This window comes from Hypanus sabinus, chromosome 9 (assembly GCF_030144855.1).
Source record: "Hypanus sabinus isolate sHypSab1 chromosome 9, sHypSab1.hap1, whole genome shotgun sequence".
In the NCBI taxonomy this organism is placed as follows: Eukaryota; Metazoa; Chordata; class Chondrichthyes; order Myliobatiformes; family Dasyatidae; genus Hypanus; species Hypanus sabinus.
The window spans coordinates 56,225,901-56,242,703 of NC_082714.1; the positions used below are offsets into that span (position 1 = coordinate 56,225,901).

Consider the following 16,803-nt stretch of genomic DNA (forward strand, 5'->3'; position numbering starts at 1 on the left):
CAATGAGTGCAAGAGGGCTAAATACACAGATCTTGTTGCAGAATGCTGGAGCAATGGCTGGAGAGCTCACTTTGAGCCAGTCGAAGCTGGGTGCCAGGGCTTTGCTGGCCATTCATTACAGCGGACTCTTAAACTCCTTGGAGTTAAAGGACTACAGTGCGGAAGAGCCCCCAAGAATATTCTGGAGGCTGCTGTAAAGGCTTCACGGTGGCTGTGGATCCGGAGGGGGGTATCTGTGGATTAATGCACCACTTGGACATAAGTCAGGGGTTAATCACCCCCAGCTGGGTCGCCTGGGTGAGGGTGTCTGATGACTTAAGACCCGAAACATCCTACGACCCCGGGTTCATCACTGAAAACGTGTCCAAGTGGCACCAGAAGGTGTATTCTACAACTACCTCTAATTACTAAAGAACTTCTTGCTGGTTCATGTTTCATTTTCCCATCATGTTTCATTCTGTTTCACCTTAATCAATTTCTAATTACTTAAATATGAATAAGATTTTTTTAAATGTTATTTACCAAACTGATTATAATACCCATTTTAAAAGAAGTCAAGTTGTTCCCCTGTCCTGCTCACAGACTCCATACTTAAATGAGGAGCCCAGATCTTGATAATGAGTTAAGAATAGATTGAATGTTATTCTGTTTTTTCGTCTTCTGTTTGTAATTCTGCTTATGTTTAAGATGTTAATGGTGTTTTATGCACCCATTCAGATGCTGGAACCAACTTGGTTACAATAGGAAAGATTTCCTTCAATCCAAAAGATGTACTAGGTCATGGAGCTGGGGGAACATTTGTATTCCGGTAAGGCAAGGAGAGTTATATTATAACTATGATAATATATAATTTTATTTATTATCTGCAAAAGAATGGATGAGAAAGCATCACAGCTGCTTTTCAAAACATAACCCTTCCTGTCAAACTGCACCCTATAATCCAAGTAATCACATTGTCAAGTTTGCCAGTGACATGATGGGCTCATCACCAACAATGATGAGACCGCCTACAGAGAGGAGATAGAAGAGCTCAAGGTCAAGGTCAAGAGCTCAAGCCAGGCAAATAACCTGTTCCTCAATATCAATAAGACAAAGGAGGTGGTTATCGACTTCAGAACTCACACCACTCACACCCCTCTTTACATCAGCGGCACAGCAGTAGATACTGCAAACAATTTCATACTCCTGGGAGTGCACATCTCACACAACCTCTCATAGTCCCAGAACACATCCTACACAATCAAGAAAACTCACCAGCATCTCGTGTTTCTGAGGAGGCTGAAGAGAGCTGGACTGAGCATAACCTTCTACAGATGAGCAGTAGAGAGCATCCTAACATGTTGCATCACCATATGGTATTGAAACTGCACTGCAGCGGACAGGAAGGCTCTACAATGGGTGGAGCAGAGTTAGGCCATTTGGCCCATCAAGTCTTCTCTGCCATTCAATCCTGGCTGATCCTTTAAACTGCCCAATGCATCACCAGTATCAAGGACATATATACAGAAAGAAGGATAGAAGAAGGCCAGTGATATCATGGAGGATACCCACCCTGCTCGTGGACTGTTTGTCCCAATCCCATTAGGGAGGAGGCTGCATAGCATCCATGGCAGGACCACCAGACTCAAAAACAGTTATTTTCTCCAAGCAATAAGGCTGACCACACCTCCACCCACTAACCCACACCACCACCACTTCCTTTCAGCCATGTTATGTACAGACACCTATCATTTCCTTTCAGCCATCTTATGTGCAGACTCTCCTGTGCCTAGTGTCACTTTGTGTATATACAATGAATCTGTGAATATAAGCTATCTTACATATTTTTTATTTATTGTGTTATTTTAAATTATTGTGTTCTTTATTTATTGTGTGTTTCTTTTTTGTTCTGCATCTAATCCAGAGTAACAATTATTTCATTCTTGTGTATATTAACATTCTGGAAGTGACATTAAACAATCTTGAATTCTGAAGTGCACCCCAAACACTCAATGCACCTCCTCACAGATAATTAAATAAAAGTCATTGATGGAGGGTAGGGAGGGAACTTAAGAAGTGAGGAGGTCTTTCCACTTCTTGGGTCTGTTCCACCTATCAATTCAATAATGATTGCCACTCCATATCCATTTGTGACTCTTGATACTATATCCACTAGCACCTTTACAAAGAATTGCTTCTCTTTTTAGTTTACAATTGAACCCTAGTATTAGCAGCAGTTTTCAGAGAGAGTGACCCTCACAACTATTCACAAAAAGGAGTGTTCCTTCATATCAGTCTTTCAGTTGTACGGACTATCAGAGAAGTGAACTGGAGGGGGACAAATATTCTTGCAGGTAGGTCTGCTAGAGAGGCTCCAGTGGATTTAAACTAGATACAAGGGGGGAGGGGAACCAGAGTGTAGGAAAAAATGTATGGGAGAAGGAAGAAAAAGAAGATAGTAAAGTTGTTTGCACCGTTAGAGATAAACAGAGAGGAAGAGATGGAGAATTACTTAAATGCATTTATTTTAATGCTAGGAGCATTGTATGAGCTTAGATCATGGATTGATACCTGGAAATATGATGTTGTAGCTATTAGTGAAACATGGTTGCAGGAGGTGGTGTAATTGGCAACTAAATATTCCTGGATTTCATTGCTTCAGGTGTGATAGAATTGGAGGGGCAAGAGGAGGAGGTGTTGCATTGCTTGTCAGAGAAAATATTACAGCAGAGCTGTGGCAGAATAGATTAGAGGGCTCGTCTAGGGAGGCTATTTGGGTGGAATTGAGGAATGAGAAAGGTGTAGTAACACTTATAGGGGTGTATTATAGACCACCTAATGGGGAGTGAGAATTGAAGGAGCAGATTTGTAAGGAGATAGCAGATATTTGTAGTAAGCAGCGGGTTGTGATTGTGGGAGATTTTAATTTTCCACACATAGACTGGGAAGCCCATACTGTAAAAGGGCTGGATGGTTTGGAGTTTGTAAAATGTGTGCAGGATAGTTTTTTGCAGCAATACACAGAGGTACCTACCGACTAGAGATGGGGCAGTGTTGGATCTGCTGTTAGGGAATGAGATAGGTCAGGTGACAGATGTATGTGCTGGGGAGCACTTCGGGTCCAGTGATCACAATGTCATTAGTTTCAATATAATTATGGAGAAGGATAGGACTGGACCCAGGTTTGAGATTTTTGATTGGAGAAAGGCTAACTTTGAGGAGATGCGAAAGGATTTAGAAGGAGTGGATTGGGACAATTTGTTTTATGGGAAGGATGTAATAGAGAAATGGAGGTCGTTCAAAGGTGAAATTTTGAGGGTACAGAATCTTTATGTTCCTGTTAGGTTGAAAGGAAAGGTTAAAAGTTTGAAAGAACCATGGCTTTCAAGGGATATTGGAAACTTGGTTCAGAAAAAGAGAGATACCTACAATAAATATAGGCAGCATGGAGTAAATGAGGTGCTTGAGGAATATAAAGAATGTAAAAGAATCTTAAGAAAGAAATTAGAAAAGCTAAAAGAAGATACAAGGTTGTTTTGGCAAGTAAGGCAAAAATAAATCTGAAGGGTTTCTACAGTTATATTAATAGCAAAAGAATAGTGAGAGATAAAATTGGTCCCTTAGAGAATCAGAGTGGACAGCTATGTGTGGAGCCAAGAGAGATGGGGGAGATTTTGAACAATTTCTTTTCTTCGGTATTCACTAAGGAGAAGGATATTGAATTGTGTAAGGTAAGGGAAACAAGTAGGGAAGTTATGGAAACTATGACAATTAAAGAGGAGGAAGTGCTGGTGCTTTTAAGGAATATAAAAGTGGATAAATCTTCGGTCCTGACAGGATATTCCCTAGACCTTGAGGGAAGTTAGTGTAGAAATAGCTGGGGCTCTGACAGAAATATTTCAAATGCCATTAGAAACGGGAATGGTGCCAGAGGATTGGCGTATTGCTCATGTTGTTCCATTGTTTAAAAAGGGTTCTAAGAGTAAACCTAGCAATTATAGGCCTGTAAGTTTGACGTCAGTGGTGGGTAAATTAATGGAAGGTATTCTTAGAGATGGTATATGTAATTATCTGGATAGACAGGGTCTGATTAGGAACAGTCAACATGGATTTGTGCATGGAAGGTCAAGTTTGACAAATCTTACTGAATTTTTTGAAGAGGTTACTAGGAAAGTTGACTAGGGTAAAGCAGTGGATGTTGCCTATATGGACTTCAGTAAGGCCTTTGACAAGGTTCCGCATGGAAGGTTAGTTAGGAAGGTTCAATCTTTAGGTGTTAATATTGAAGTAGTAAAATGGATTCAACAGTGGCTGGATGGGAGATGCCAGAGAGTATTGGTGGATAACTGTTTGTCAGGTTGAAGGCCGGTGACTAGTGGTGTGCCTCAGGGATCTGTACTGGGTCCAGTGTTGTTTGTCATATATGTTAATGATCTGGATGATAGGGTGGTAAATTGGATTAGTAAATATGCAGGTGATACAAAGATAGGTGGTGGTGTGGATAATGAAGTAGGTTTTCAAAGCTTGCAGAGAGATATAGGCTAGTTAGAAGAGTGGGCTGAAAGATGGCAGATGGAGTTTATTGCTGATAAGTGTGAGGTGCTACATTTTGGTAGGAATAATCAAAATAGGACATACATGGTAAATGGTAGGGCATTGAAGAATGCAGTAGAACAGAGTGATCTAGGAATAATGGTGCATAGTTCCCTGAAGGTGGAATCTCACATGGATAGGATGGTGAAGAAAGCTTTTGGTATGCTGGCCTTTATAAATCAGAGCATTGAGTATAGGAGTTGGGATGTAATGTTAAAATTGTACAAGGCATTGGTAAAGCCAAATTTGGAGTATTGTGTACAGTTCTAGTCACCGAATTATAGGAAAGATGTCAACAAAATAGAGTACAGAGGAGATTTACTGGAATGTTGCCTGGGTTTCAGCACTAAGTTACAGAGAAAGGTTGAACAAGTTAGGTCTTTATTCTTTGGCGCATTGTTGGCACGTGGCCCAGTGGACAAGGCATTGGTCTAGTGATCTGAAGGTCACTGGATCGAGCCTCAGCTGAGGCAGCGTGTTGTGTCCTTGAGCAAGGCACTTAACAACACATTGCTCTGTGACGACACTGGTGCCAAGCTGCTTGGGTCCTAACGCCCTTCCCTTGGACAACATCGGTGGCGAGGAGAAGGGAAGGCTTGCAGCTTGGGCAATTACCGTTCTCCCATACAACTCTGCGCCCTGGAAACCTTCCAAGGTGCAAATCCATGGTCTCAAGAGACTAACGGATGCCTATTTTTATTCTTTGAAGCATAGAAGGTTGGGGGGGACTTGATAGAGGTATTTAAAATTATGAGGGGATAGATAGAGTTGACGTTGACAGGCTTTTTCCATTGAGAGCAGGGAAGATTCAAACAAGAGGACATGTTGAGAGTTAGGGGGCGAAAGCTTAGGGATAACATGAGGGGGGATTTCTTTACTCAGAGAGTGGTAGCTGTGTGGAACGAGCTTCCAGTAGAAGTGGTAGAGGCAGGTTCAATATTGTCTTTTAAAGTAAAATTGGATAGGTATATGGACAAGAAAGGAATGGAGAGTTATGGGCTGAGTGCAGGTCGGTGGGACTAGGTGAGAGTAAGCATTCAGCATGGACTAGAAGGGCCGAGATGGCATGTTTCCATGCTGTAATTGTTATATGTTTATATGATGTTAAGAAACATTTTTCATTGTTTCTCTGGAATTTTATTTATGATGAACTTACTTTTTATAAAGTTTTTTTAACCTGTTCATTTTGCATTATGCACACATTAAAGTAACTAACGTATATCCTATTCACCACCCAGGGGGACTTTTGATAATCGTAATGTTGCTGTGAAAAGAATTCTCCCTGAATGTTTCAATTTTGCCAACCGTGAAGTTCAGCTCCTTCGGGAATCTGATGAGCATCCCAATGTCATTCGCTATTTCTGTACTGAAAGGGATAAGCAGTTTTATTATATTGCAATCGAGCTGTGTGCAGCTACCCTGCAAGAGGTGAATTGGGGCTTTCTATTTAACAATGTAGTTTTTCACCAATTTTTTTGAAACATGTTCTCATTGAAGACTAGAGTAACCTGGTCAATGTTTACAAGATGACGAAGAAGGCTGACGGCAATAATCTGGGTAAAATGTGTACATTATGGGCATTCAAATGGGTAAGAGCATTTAATGTCTGAAATCAGGTATTAAAGGCAATCATGAGCTTCTTTCACACATAGGCAATAGTGTTATGAACTATACTGTCAGTGGGGAATATTGATGTGTATAGTTTAATAGATAATAGGTTATAGATTAAGAGATAAAATGAGAACAGAGAATAGTGATATTAGGTATAGTCTATATGCAATCATCGCGCTAGGATGTGAACATGGCATTGAAATTTCTTCAATTTAACACAAATGGTAATAATTTGTTGCATTAATAATCTATCACTTGAAGGTATCAAAATTCTTTTCCTCATCAAATATCTTTTAATGTAAGATTACGTAGAAGGCTACGAAATACGCTAAGGATACAGACAGCATGTGATGCCAGTACTTTAATTCTGCGAGCATCAAATGTGAAAATGAAGCCAAATGAACTTTTAAGAACACCCACCTTACACATAAATTTGAATGTGATCTCTATTTGTTGCAGAACCTACCAGGTAGATGAGAGTAGTTGGGAGGATGGGAGGGTTATATATATATAAAATATTTTCTATAATGCGGCAGTGTAAAAGATCTTCATACCTTTGCCTAGCCCGAGGAAAAATGATTCAACAATGTAGAGGGAACTTTGTAGCAGATAAACATATTATCTGAAGTGAATATGTTTAATATTTGTCCTGTATTTAATCTTGGGAGTTTCTAGTTCTGGTATTCTATTTCATACCACAATTGCTTATTGATAATAAAACTATTCTTTAGAGGTGTGGATTTAATTTTATATTATGTGAAGTGTGAAACATATTTTATTAAAGTAAAACAAGAAAAACTGGAAAGCTAAAATATTTGGCAGTATTTATGGAGAGAAAAGACAGATTTAACATTTCAGATCACTTCAGTTCTGACCCACTGGGTATTTCTGGTATTTACGGTACTAATTTCAGATATCTTGTATCTGTTCATGCTTTATTTTGCTTCATTATTCAGTATGTGGAAGATTGTAAATTTGACTATGTTAATCTGGATCGAGTCACAGCACTCTTTCAGACCATGTCTGGCCTAGCTCATCTGCATTCCCTTAATATTGGTAAGATCTTTTTTATGCTCGCTAAAATATATAAAACTATTACAGTTAAAAAAAAATTAACCTATGAAGTGTAGATTGTATTTTTGTTTATTAGCTACTTGAAGGCTAATGAAGGCTTTCTGGCCAAGTTTGTGGACAATACAATGACGGGTGGAAGGGCAAGTGATGTTGAAGAAGCAGGAAGTTTGCAAAAAGATTTGGACAGATGAAGAGAGTGGGCAAAGGAGTGGCAGATAGAATACAGTGTAGGGAAGTGTATGGCCATGCACTTTGGTAGAAGGAATAAAGGCATAGACTATTTTCTAAATAGGGAGTGAGTTCAGAAATCCACGGTGCTAAGGGACTTGGTATTCCTGCTGCAGGATTCCCTAAAGTTAACTTACAGGTTAAGTCTCTGAAGCTAAATGCAATGTTAGCATTCATCTTGAAAGGATCAGAATATAAAAGTAAGAATGTAATGCTGAATCTTCATAAGGCAGTGGACAAACTGCATTTGGAATATGGTGAGCAGTTTTGAGTGCCACGGTAAAGTAGCAGTTAGCACAACACTTTTACAGATTGGGGTGTCAGAGTTTGGAGTTCAATTCTAGTGTACTCTGTAAGAAAGTTTATATGTTCATCCTGCGTGCATGTGGGTTTCCTCCAGGTGCTCTAGTTTCCTCCTATGTACCAGTTAGTTGGTTAATTGGTCATTGTAAATTGTCATTTGATTAGGCTAAAGTTAAATTGGTGGGAGGCCCTGTTCAATGCTGTATTTCTAAATTTTAAAAAAATTCTGAGAAAGGATGTGCTGACATTGGAGAAGGTCCAGAAGAGATTCATGAGAATGATCCCAGGATTGGAAGGGTTAATGTATGAGGAGCATTTAATGGGTCTGGGCCCATTCTTGCTGGAGCTTAAAAGAATGAGGGGGGGGGGATCTCATTGAAATACCGAAAGCTCTAGATCAGTGTTTCCCAATCTTTTTTAGTCCAACATCCCCTAAAGCACTTTCATACTTGCCATCACCCTTCTTAGGCACAGTATACCTTCTGACACCGCCAGTGTTTAAAAAATGTTTACCATATGCTAACATTAAAAAAATGATACTGCTTTAAATTTTTATTTATCTTTAAACCTAGCTTACACAGTACCTGTGAACTGTACAGCAGCTTCGATATCAATGTGCTTGATGGGTTTTGGCAAGAGTTGAAATATCTGATTCAAGTTTGACAGCAAAAGCCTTAAGTCCCCATCTGTAACAATGTCCAAGTGATTTCTGTCTTTTGTGAGTATGTGGTTCACTGCACTGAAGCCTCTTTCAACAAGGTAGGAGGATAGAAATGCAATGAAGAGCAGTTTGGCTCTTCTCCAAAGACCAAGAAACTTCATATGACAGTGTAGCCACATACCACAAAAGCCAACATTTTTAAAAAGCAATTTTTGCTTCATCATTCTGAAATTTGATAATTTCTTCCTGCAAGTTCTCTTCCTGTTCTGTCACCTTGCAAAGAAATAGGTTAATTACCCAGTCCAGAATTTCCGGATCATTCAAAACCTTGAATCGATTTTGAAAATCCTTCTTCAGTGACTGCAGGTGTAAGCAGTGCTCTTGCAAATCACCGTCTGTGAAAGAGAGTGTCATACTTTCCATTCAGGGAAATCATGAGAAAATTCTTCTTCCAATGTCTTGCTTATATATTTCCTATTTTCCAATAAAAGTGGACGCTGCACTTTTTGACTGCAAAAATTGAAATTGAAATTCTCATCCTGCAGTTTCATATTTAGAATGTACATTTTATCATACCGATCAGCTAGGTATGCCCCATCTCCATGTATAAGTTTAATGTTGTTTCCCAAGCTCTTGTTGACTTTGAGCAAAAATTCAACCACAGTGTCAAAAAGATCAAAGAAACATTTTAAGCAACGGCCTTTTGACAGCCAACGCACTTCAGCATGAAGAAGCAAGTATTCGAACTCTTCATCGTTTCTTGGCATAACTGGTGAAATATTCTGCTATTTAATGAATAAGCTTTAATTTTGTTGATAGCAGATATTACAAGAGTCGTGTTTGAAAAAAGTCGCTGGCTGAGGTTTTTGGCTGCAAGATGTTGACAATGAATTACACAATGGATTGCAAACAGACTTGGAATTTCTTTCATAAATGCCATTACACCAGCATGGCGACTTCTCATATATGATATTCCACCTGCTGCACAAGAAATCATGTTCTTAATCGGAATACTTTTATCCTCAGTGTACATTTTGAGCTGCTCGTAGATTGATTTTCCATTGGTATTTGTCTTTATCTTTTTACAAAAGAGAATCTGTTCATAAACTTTTCCATTTTTAATAAACCATACATATGCCATTAGCACAGTTGACTCATTACTCAGAGGAATTGATTTTAAAATACTGAACAGTGGTGAGCACTTCTGTTACAGCAGGCATTATTAATCTTTCACCAATTGTATGAGATTTTCAACATTTTGCTATCATTATGGAAATGTTATAAGAAGCAATGAGGCCACTATCCATTTCATTTTTAGCTTTCTTGGCAAATGATTGGAATGAACAGTCCTTTTCAAATGCTTCTTTTATCTTCTGAAACTGAGTAATACCATAAGTAGCCTTTTCAGTGTGTCGTTTACAGAAGTATTCCTGCAATCTTGGCTTCATTAGACAGTACAGTGTTACAGATAAGACACATGGGGCATAGCTGATCCGACAGGAACAGAATAAAACCATACTCCAAGCATGTAACATTGTATTGACGCGCTTTCTGTAGTTTCTGTTTCTTAGCAGGATTAGAATTCAAGGCTTCACGGCCTTCAGACTCAGAGATTGCGCCATACATATTTAGCCATCATTAACAGGACTAAATTAAAATAAAAAATTAACACAAACTGGGAATGCCTATCTGATGTTGATGATGGCAGCGAGTTGAAACAGATGGAATGATGTTTGCGGCACACAAAGGAACGGCAAGGTCAAAATGAAGACGATCACAACAGCGAAAATTACATTGACAAGGATTCAGATTTGAACCTGAATTTTAGTTGGGATAGAATTGGTGTTCATTAGGCTACCTTTATACTATTCCAGTTAGCACAATTGACCAATCACATAAGGTCTCATAATTATCATGCCATTGTTAAGATGTTGTCTACTGCCCCCCCACCCCCAAAGAATCTTGAATTCTTCCTGATGACTTCTGTTTCCTTAACTTAGGACTCTCAACTACCCCCATTAGGAATCACTGGTCAAAGTAGAATGGATGTGGAGAGGATGTTCCCTGTAGTGGAGGAGTCTAGGACCAGAGGGCACAGCTTCAGAATATACAGACATCCCTTTAGAACAGAGATGAGGAGGACGTTTTTTTAGCTAGAGGGTGGTGAGTCTGTGGAATTCATTGCCAGGGACAGCTGTGGAGGCTAAGTCATTGGATATATTTAAAGTGGAGGTTGATAGTTTTTGATGAGTAAGGTTACTAGGAGAAGGCAGGAGAGTGGGTTTGAGAGGGATTATAAATCAGCCATGATGGAATGGTGGAACAGACTCAATAGGACAAATGGCCTAATTCTGCTCCTGTATCTTATGGTATAATCCTTTATTCATAGTACTTTTTAAAATTAAAGTATCTGATTCAATTCTGCTGCATATTTTCCTTGCTTCTTAATATTTGAAAGGCAAGTTATTATGTAGAGTCACAGATTGCTAGCAAATCTAATCTATATTATTTATGTGAATCTGGATTCTAGTCCATCGTGACTTGAAACCACGCAACATCCTCATCTCCCTGCCAAATTCTCATGGAAATGTAAGGGCAGTGCTCTCGGACTTTGGACTGTGTAAGAAACTGTCTGCTGGACATCACAGTTTCAGCCTACACTCTGGTATACCTGGAACAGAGGGTTGGATTGCACCTGAGGTTTTACAAGAGGATCCCAAAGACAGGCCTGTAAGTTTTCATATTCAGTTGAACACATTGATTTTAGCAGATCCATATTACATGTATATAAATAAAATCAGGGCATTAATCTGCATTAGTCAACAAATCATTAACAATTGGGTGCAATCTCATATGGAACCTGTAAAATCATTTAGATTCTATCCAAAAGACTTGTCTTTCCTGTGAATCATGCTGACCAATCTGTATTATATCTCCTATGTTCTGACCTATGTAGCTGATTTTTCAGATGTCAACTTATTGAAGAATGGAGGTTTAACTTGTAGGTGTAAAATTTGCTGGGAAGTCTCTGTCTTTGGTCAGTCTTTCTGTATTAAATGTGGCATTGAATACTGAATGTTCAATTGAGAGAAAGATCTTGAGAACTATGAGTAGGAGGTTACGCATCAGACTACCACTAGGAATCAGGACAGGTGTACAAGGCTGACATTGACAGATGGGCAGCACTGCAGCCTTACAGCTCCTGCAGCCCTGACTTGATCCTGACCTCCAAGGCTAACTGTGTAATTTGGATGTTCTCCCTGTGTCCTTATGAGTTTCCTCCAGGTACTCCAGTTCGTTCCCACATCCCAAAGATGGTCTGGTTGGTGGGTTAATAAGGGTGGCATAATATCATAATGGCTAGCATCTAACACCTTTCAACGCCAAAAAATATCAAAAATTAATACAAAGTACTACAGATAATTAAGAAGGCAAATGGAATATCTGTCTTTATTACAAAGCAGATGATATACAAAAGTCAGTCAGTCTTCTCACAACTGTACAGGAGTAATGTTTTGGATTCTTTAGATAAGGATTTCCTTGCCATGAAGGTGATTTGCCAAAAAAAGATCACCTGATTGGTTCCTGGGATGAGAGATTTGCACTTTGAAGCAAGATAGAGAAGAATAGGCCAATACTTGAGAATAATGAGGGGCAATGCCATTGAGGATTCTGACAGGACTTGACAGGTTTAACAAAAATCATTTAAAATTCATCCAGTGTTCTTTTTTAATTCAGCAAAGGGTATTTGAAAATGTGTTTGTAAACAAAGGTCATCATGCTGTTAATGGCCGCAAGAAATCTCTTTATTAGAGTTACATAAACATACAATACAGAAAGAAAAACAAATGATTAATTAAGTAGTAATACTACAGAAAACAAAAATCACTTAATGTGCTGATCTCCACAAAGCCAGAGAGAAGCCACGTCTGACAAGCTTTTACACAGTTTTCTCTCTCCTTCCCCATTTTGTCTTACAAACTTCTATTGTTTTTTTAAGCATATACAATGAGGAACTTAACTTTCTTTATAGCAGGGTAGATGATGTGAGGATGCTTTGTTTTGCATTTTACATCTAGAATCTAGGCACTAGCCTCAGCTAAAGGGGTTGGCTGTTTAACACTGGGACAAAGAGGAGTTACTATTCTCAGATATGTGTCGAGAAAGCAGTATCAATCAAACCTATCATCCAGGCCATGCTCTCTTTTCACTTCTACCATCGAACAGGAGGTACAGAAGCTTAGTGCCCCACACCACCAGCTTCAGGAACAGTTATTACCAAACAATCATCATGTTATCCTCCGCACCTTCTGCCATCTCCACAGGGATCCTACCACTAAACATATCTTTGTCTTACCCGCCGCCGCCCCCCCCCCCCAAACTGCTCTCCACAGGGATTGCTCCATCCATGATTCCTTTGTCCTTCTCACTAATAACCTTCCAGGCGCTTGTCCCTGCAAGTGGCCAAAGTGCTCCACCTGCCCACACACCTCCTCTCTCACCCCCACGTAATAGATATCAGGGTTCAGGACAGGAACAACAAGAGACATCAGGATTCAGGATAGGTACATACAACAGACATCCCAATTCAGTATAAGGGTACACAGCAGTCATCTCAGCGGATTGGAAGGAGGGAGCTGTTCCAATGGGATGGGCTCCACCTGAACTGTGACGGAACCTGGATTTGGTGAATCGCATAACTAGGGTTGTGATAGGACTTTAAACTAAATAGCAGAGATGTAGGTTCAACAGATTGGAAAAATTTGGATCAAATAAAAGAGAAAAGTGTTGATAAAGTTAAAATGCAAAAGTTTACAAAGAAAAGTAAGGGTGGAGTGCAGTGCAGAAAAGTGAAGTGCATAAGAGACAAAGAAACAAATGTTTTAAAGGCACAATGAGTGTAAGGGCACTTTATCTGAATGCCCTTAGTATTCATAACAAGGTCAGCGAACATGGCACAAATCAGTACAAAGGGATATGCTTTAGCAGCCATTACAGAAACGTGGTTGCAGGTTGAGGGGATTGGGAATTAAATATCCAAGGATGTCAGATAATAAGGAAGGATAGGCAGGAAGGTAAGGGAGGTGGGGTAACACTCTTAATTAAAAATGAGATCAGGGCAATAGAGACGATATAAGATTTAAGGAGCAGAATGTTGAATCTATCTGGTAGAGATTAGGAATAGCAAAGGGGAAAAAAATCACTGATGGGAGTTGTCTATTGGCCACTGAATAATAACATTACAGTGGCATAGACAATAAACAGAAATACCTGAGGCATGTAAGAATGGAACAGCAGGTATCATGGACTTTAACTTGCACATAGATAGGGTGAATCAAATTGGTTGAGGCAGTCTTGAGGAGGACTTCATAGAATGCATACATGAAAACTTTCTTGAACATCATGTTACTGAAGCTGCAAGGGAACATGCTATCTTGGATCTGGTCCTGTGCAATGAGACAGGTAAAATTAACAATCTTGTAGTGAGGGATTCTCTTGGAAAGAATGATCACAGAATGATTGAGATTCTCATACAAATGAAGGGTACAATAGTTCGATCTAAGACCAGTGTATTATACTCAAACAAAGGAGATAACAGAATGAAGGAGGTTAGATAGGTTAGATTGGGAACACAGGCTATATGGTGGGACAGTTGAGGAAAAGTGGAAGATTTTCAAAGAGATTTTTCACGGTGCTCAGTAAAAGTATATTCCAGTTAAAAGTGAGGACAGTAAGAGTGGAGAGAGCCAGCCTTGGATTACTAAGGAAATAAAGGAAGGCATCAGGATAAAAGCTCATGTGTACAAAGTCACCAAGAGTAGTGGGAAAACTTTAAAAAGCAACAAAAAAAAACTAATCAAGCAATAGAGAAAGGGAAGGCAAAGTATGAAAATAACCAGCACAAAATATAAAAATAGATAGTAAAAGTTCTTATAATTATATAAAACAGAAAAAGGTGGCTAAAGTGAACATGGGTATCTTAGAGGAAGAGAAGGAGGAATTGCTATTGGGTAATGGGGAAATGGCAGAGGCTTTGAATGACTATTTTGTGTCAGTTATCATGGTGGAAAACACACCTAACATCCCAAAGAGAGATGTTATGGATGCAATGGGAGGTGAGGACCTTGACACAATAGTTATCTCTAAAGACTTGTGGACAAAAAGATAGACGAGTCCCCTGGTCCTGATGGAATGCATCCTAGGCTATTGAAGGAAATGGCAGAGGTTATAGCTGAAGCTTTAGTGATAATTTGCCAAAATTTTCTAGACTCTGGGCAGGTCCCGGAGGATCGGGAGAAGGCGAATGTCACACCACTGTTCAAAAAAGAATGTAAGGAAAAGGCAGGTAACTATAGGCCAGTTAGTTTAACATATGTAGTTGGGGAAATGCTTGAAGCTATCATTAAATAAGACATTGCGAGGCATCTGGAAAGAAATGGATCCATCAAGCAAGCGCAGCATGGATTCAGCAAAGGCAGGTCCTGTTTGACAAACTTACTGGAGTTCTTTGAGGATATAACGAGCGCAGTGGACAGAGGGGAACAGATGGACATCATTTACTTGGATTTCCAGAAGGTGTTCGATAAGGTGCCACATTAAAGCCTTATCCATAAGATAAGGATGCATAGAGTTGGGGTGATGTATTAGCATGGATAGAGAATTGGTGAACCATAGAAAGCAGGAAATTGGGATACATGAATGTTTGATTGTCAATCATTGGAGAGCGGTGTGCCCGCAAATGTTCATGATATACATTAACAAACTAGAAGAGGGGACCAAGTGTACTGTATCTAAGTTTGCTGATGACACTAAATTGAGTGGAAAAGCAAACTGTGCAAAGGATATGGAGAGGCTGCTGAGAGGTATAGATAGGCTAAGTGAGTGGGCAAGGGTCTGGCGGATGGAGTACAATGTTGGTAAATGCGAGGTCATCCACTTTGGAAGGAAAAATGGAAGATCAGATCATCATTTAAATGGTAAAAGATTGCAGTATACAGCTGTGTAAAAGGACTTGGGAGTGCTTGTTCATGAATCACAAATGGTCGGTTTGCAGGTGCAGCAGGCTATCAAGAAGACAGATAGAATGTTGGCCTTCATTGCTGGAAGGATTGAATTTAAGAACAGGAAGGTGATGTTGCAACTGTATAGGATACTGGTGAGGCCGTATCTGGAGTACTGCTTGCAGTTCTGGTCTCCTCACTCCTTGCTTAAGGAAGGATATACTACTGGCTTTGGAGGTGGTGCAGAGGAGGTTCATGAGGTTGATTCCAAACATGAAGGGGCTAGACTATGAGGAGAGATTGAGTTGCCTAAGACTTTCAATAGGATGAGAAGAGATCATATAGAAACATATAAAATTATGAAAGGGATAGGTAAGTTAGAGGCAGGAAAGTTGTATCCACTGATAGGTGAGACTAGAACTAGAAGACGTAGCCTCAAGATTTGGGGGAGTAAATTTAGGACGGAGATGAGGAAGAACTGCTTTTCCCAAAGACTGGTGAATCTGTGGAATTCTCTGCCCAATGAAGCAATGGAGGATACCTCAGTAAATATATTAAGACAAGATTGGATAGATTTTTTTGCATAGTAGGGAAAATAAGGGTTATAGGGAAAACACAGGTGGAGATGAGTCCATGGTCAGATCAGCCATAATCTTATTGAATGGTGGAGCAGGCTTAAGGGGCCAGATGGCCTACTCCTGCTCCTATTTCTTATGTTTTATGTTCTTATCACGTTACAGGACAGGAACAACAACCCATATCAGGATTCAGGACAGAGACACACAACAGACATCAGGATTCAGGTCAGGTACACACAACTGACTTTAGGATTCAGGACAAGGATTCACAACAGATATCAGGATTCAGGACAGGTACACACAACAGACATCAGGATTCAGGACAGGTATGGACATCAGACATCAGAGTTCCGGACAAGGACACAGTTATTACCTTTCAACCATTAGGCTCTTGTACCAGAGGGATTAACTTCACTTGTCCCTTCACTGAACTGTTTCCACAATCTATGGACTCACATTCAAACACTCTTCATCTCATGTTCTCAATATTTATTGTTTATATGTTTATTATTGTTGTTCTTAGTTTTTTTTCTTTTGTGTTTGCAGTTTGGTACATTGTATTTTTGTCTCTCCTGTTAGGTGTGGTCTTTCATTGATTCTATTCTGTTTCTTGAAGTTATTGTGTATGCCTGCAAGAAAACAAATATTAGGGTTGTAGTTGGTGACATATTGTACTTTGATAACAAATTTACTTTGACCTTTAAACTTAGAGCACACTGACATTAGGATTCAGGATAAGGGCACACAACAGACATAGGATTAAGGACAAATAAGC

At 39.5% G+C, this 16,803-nt stretch overlaps 1 protein-coding gene across 4 annotated transcripts in view; it reads left to right on the plus strand.

Annotated features, from left to right (window-relative positions):
• ern2 (endoplasmic reticulum to nucleus signaling 2) overlaps nucleotides 1-16,803 on the plus strand; it is a 90,958-nt gene that overhangs the window by 67,372 nt on the left and 6,783 nt on the right. For 3 of the 4 annotated variants that reach the window (XM_059979728.1, XM_059979727.1, XM_059979730.1), the window contains 5 exons: nucleotides 718-808; nucleotides 5,811-6,000; nucleotides 7,140-7,239; nucleotides 10,980-11,179; nucleotides 16,191-16,253. In XM_059979728.1, the coding sequence (XP_059835711.1) occupies nucleotides 718-808; nucleotides 5,811-6,000; nucleotides 7,140-7,239; nucleotides 10,980-11,179; nucleotides 16,191-16,253 (644 nt within the window). The remainder of the gene's footprint in view (nucleotides 1-717; nucleotides 809-5,810; nucleotides 6,001-7,139; nucleotides 7,240-10,979; nucleotides 11,180-16,190; nucleotides 16,254-16,803) is intronic. The other variant, XM_059979729.1, reaches the window with a different exon arrangement.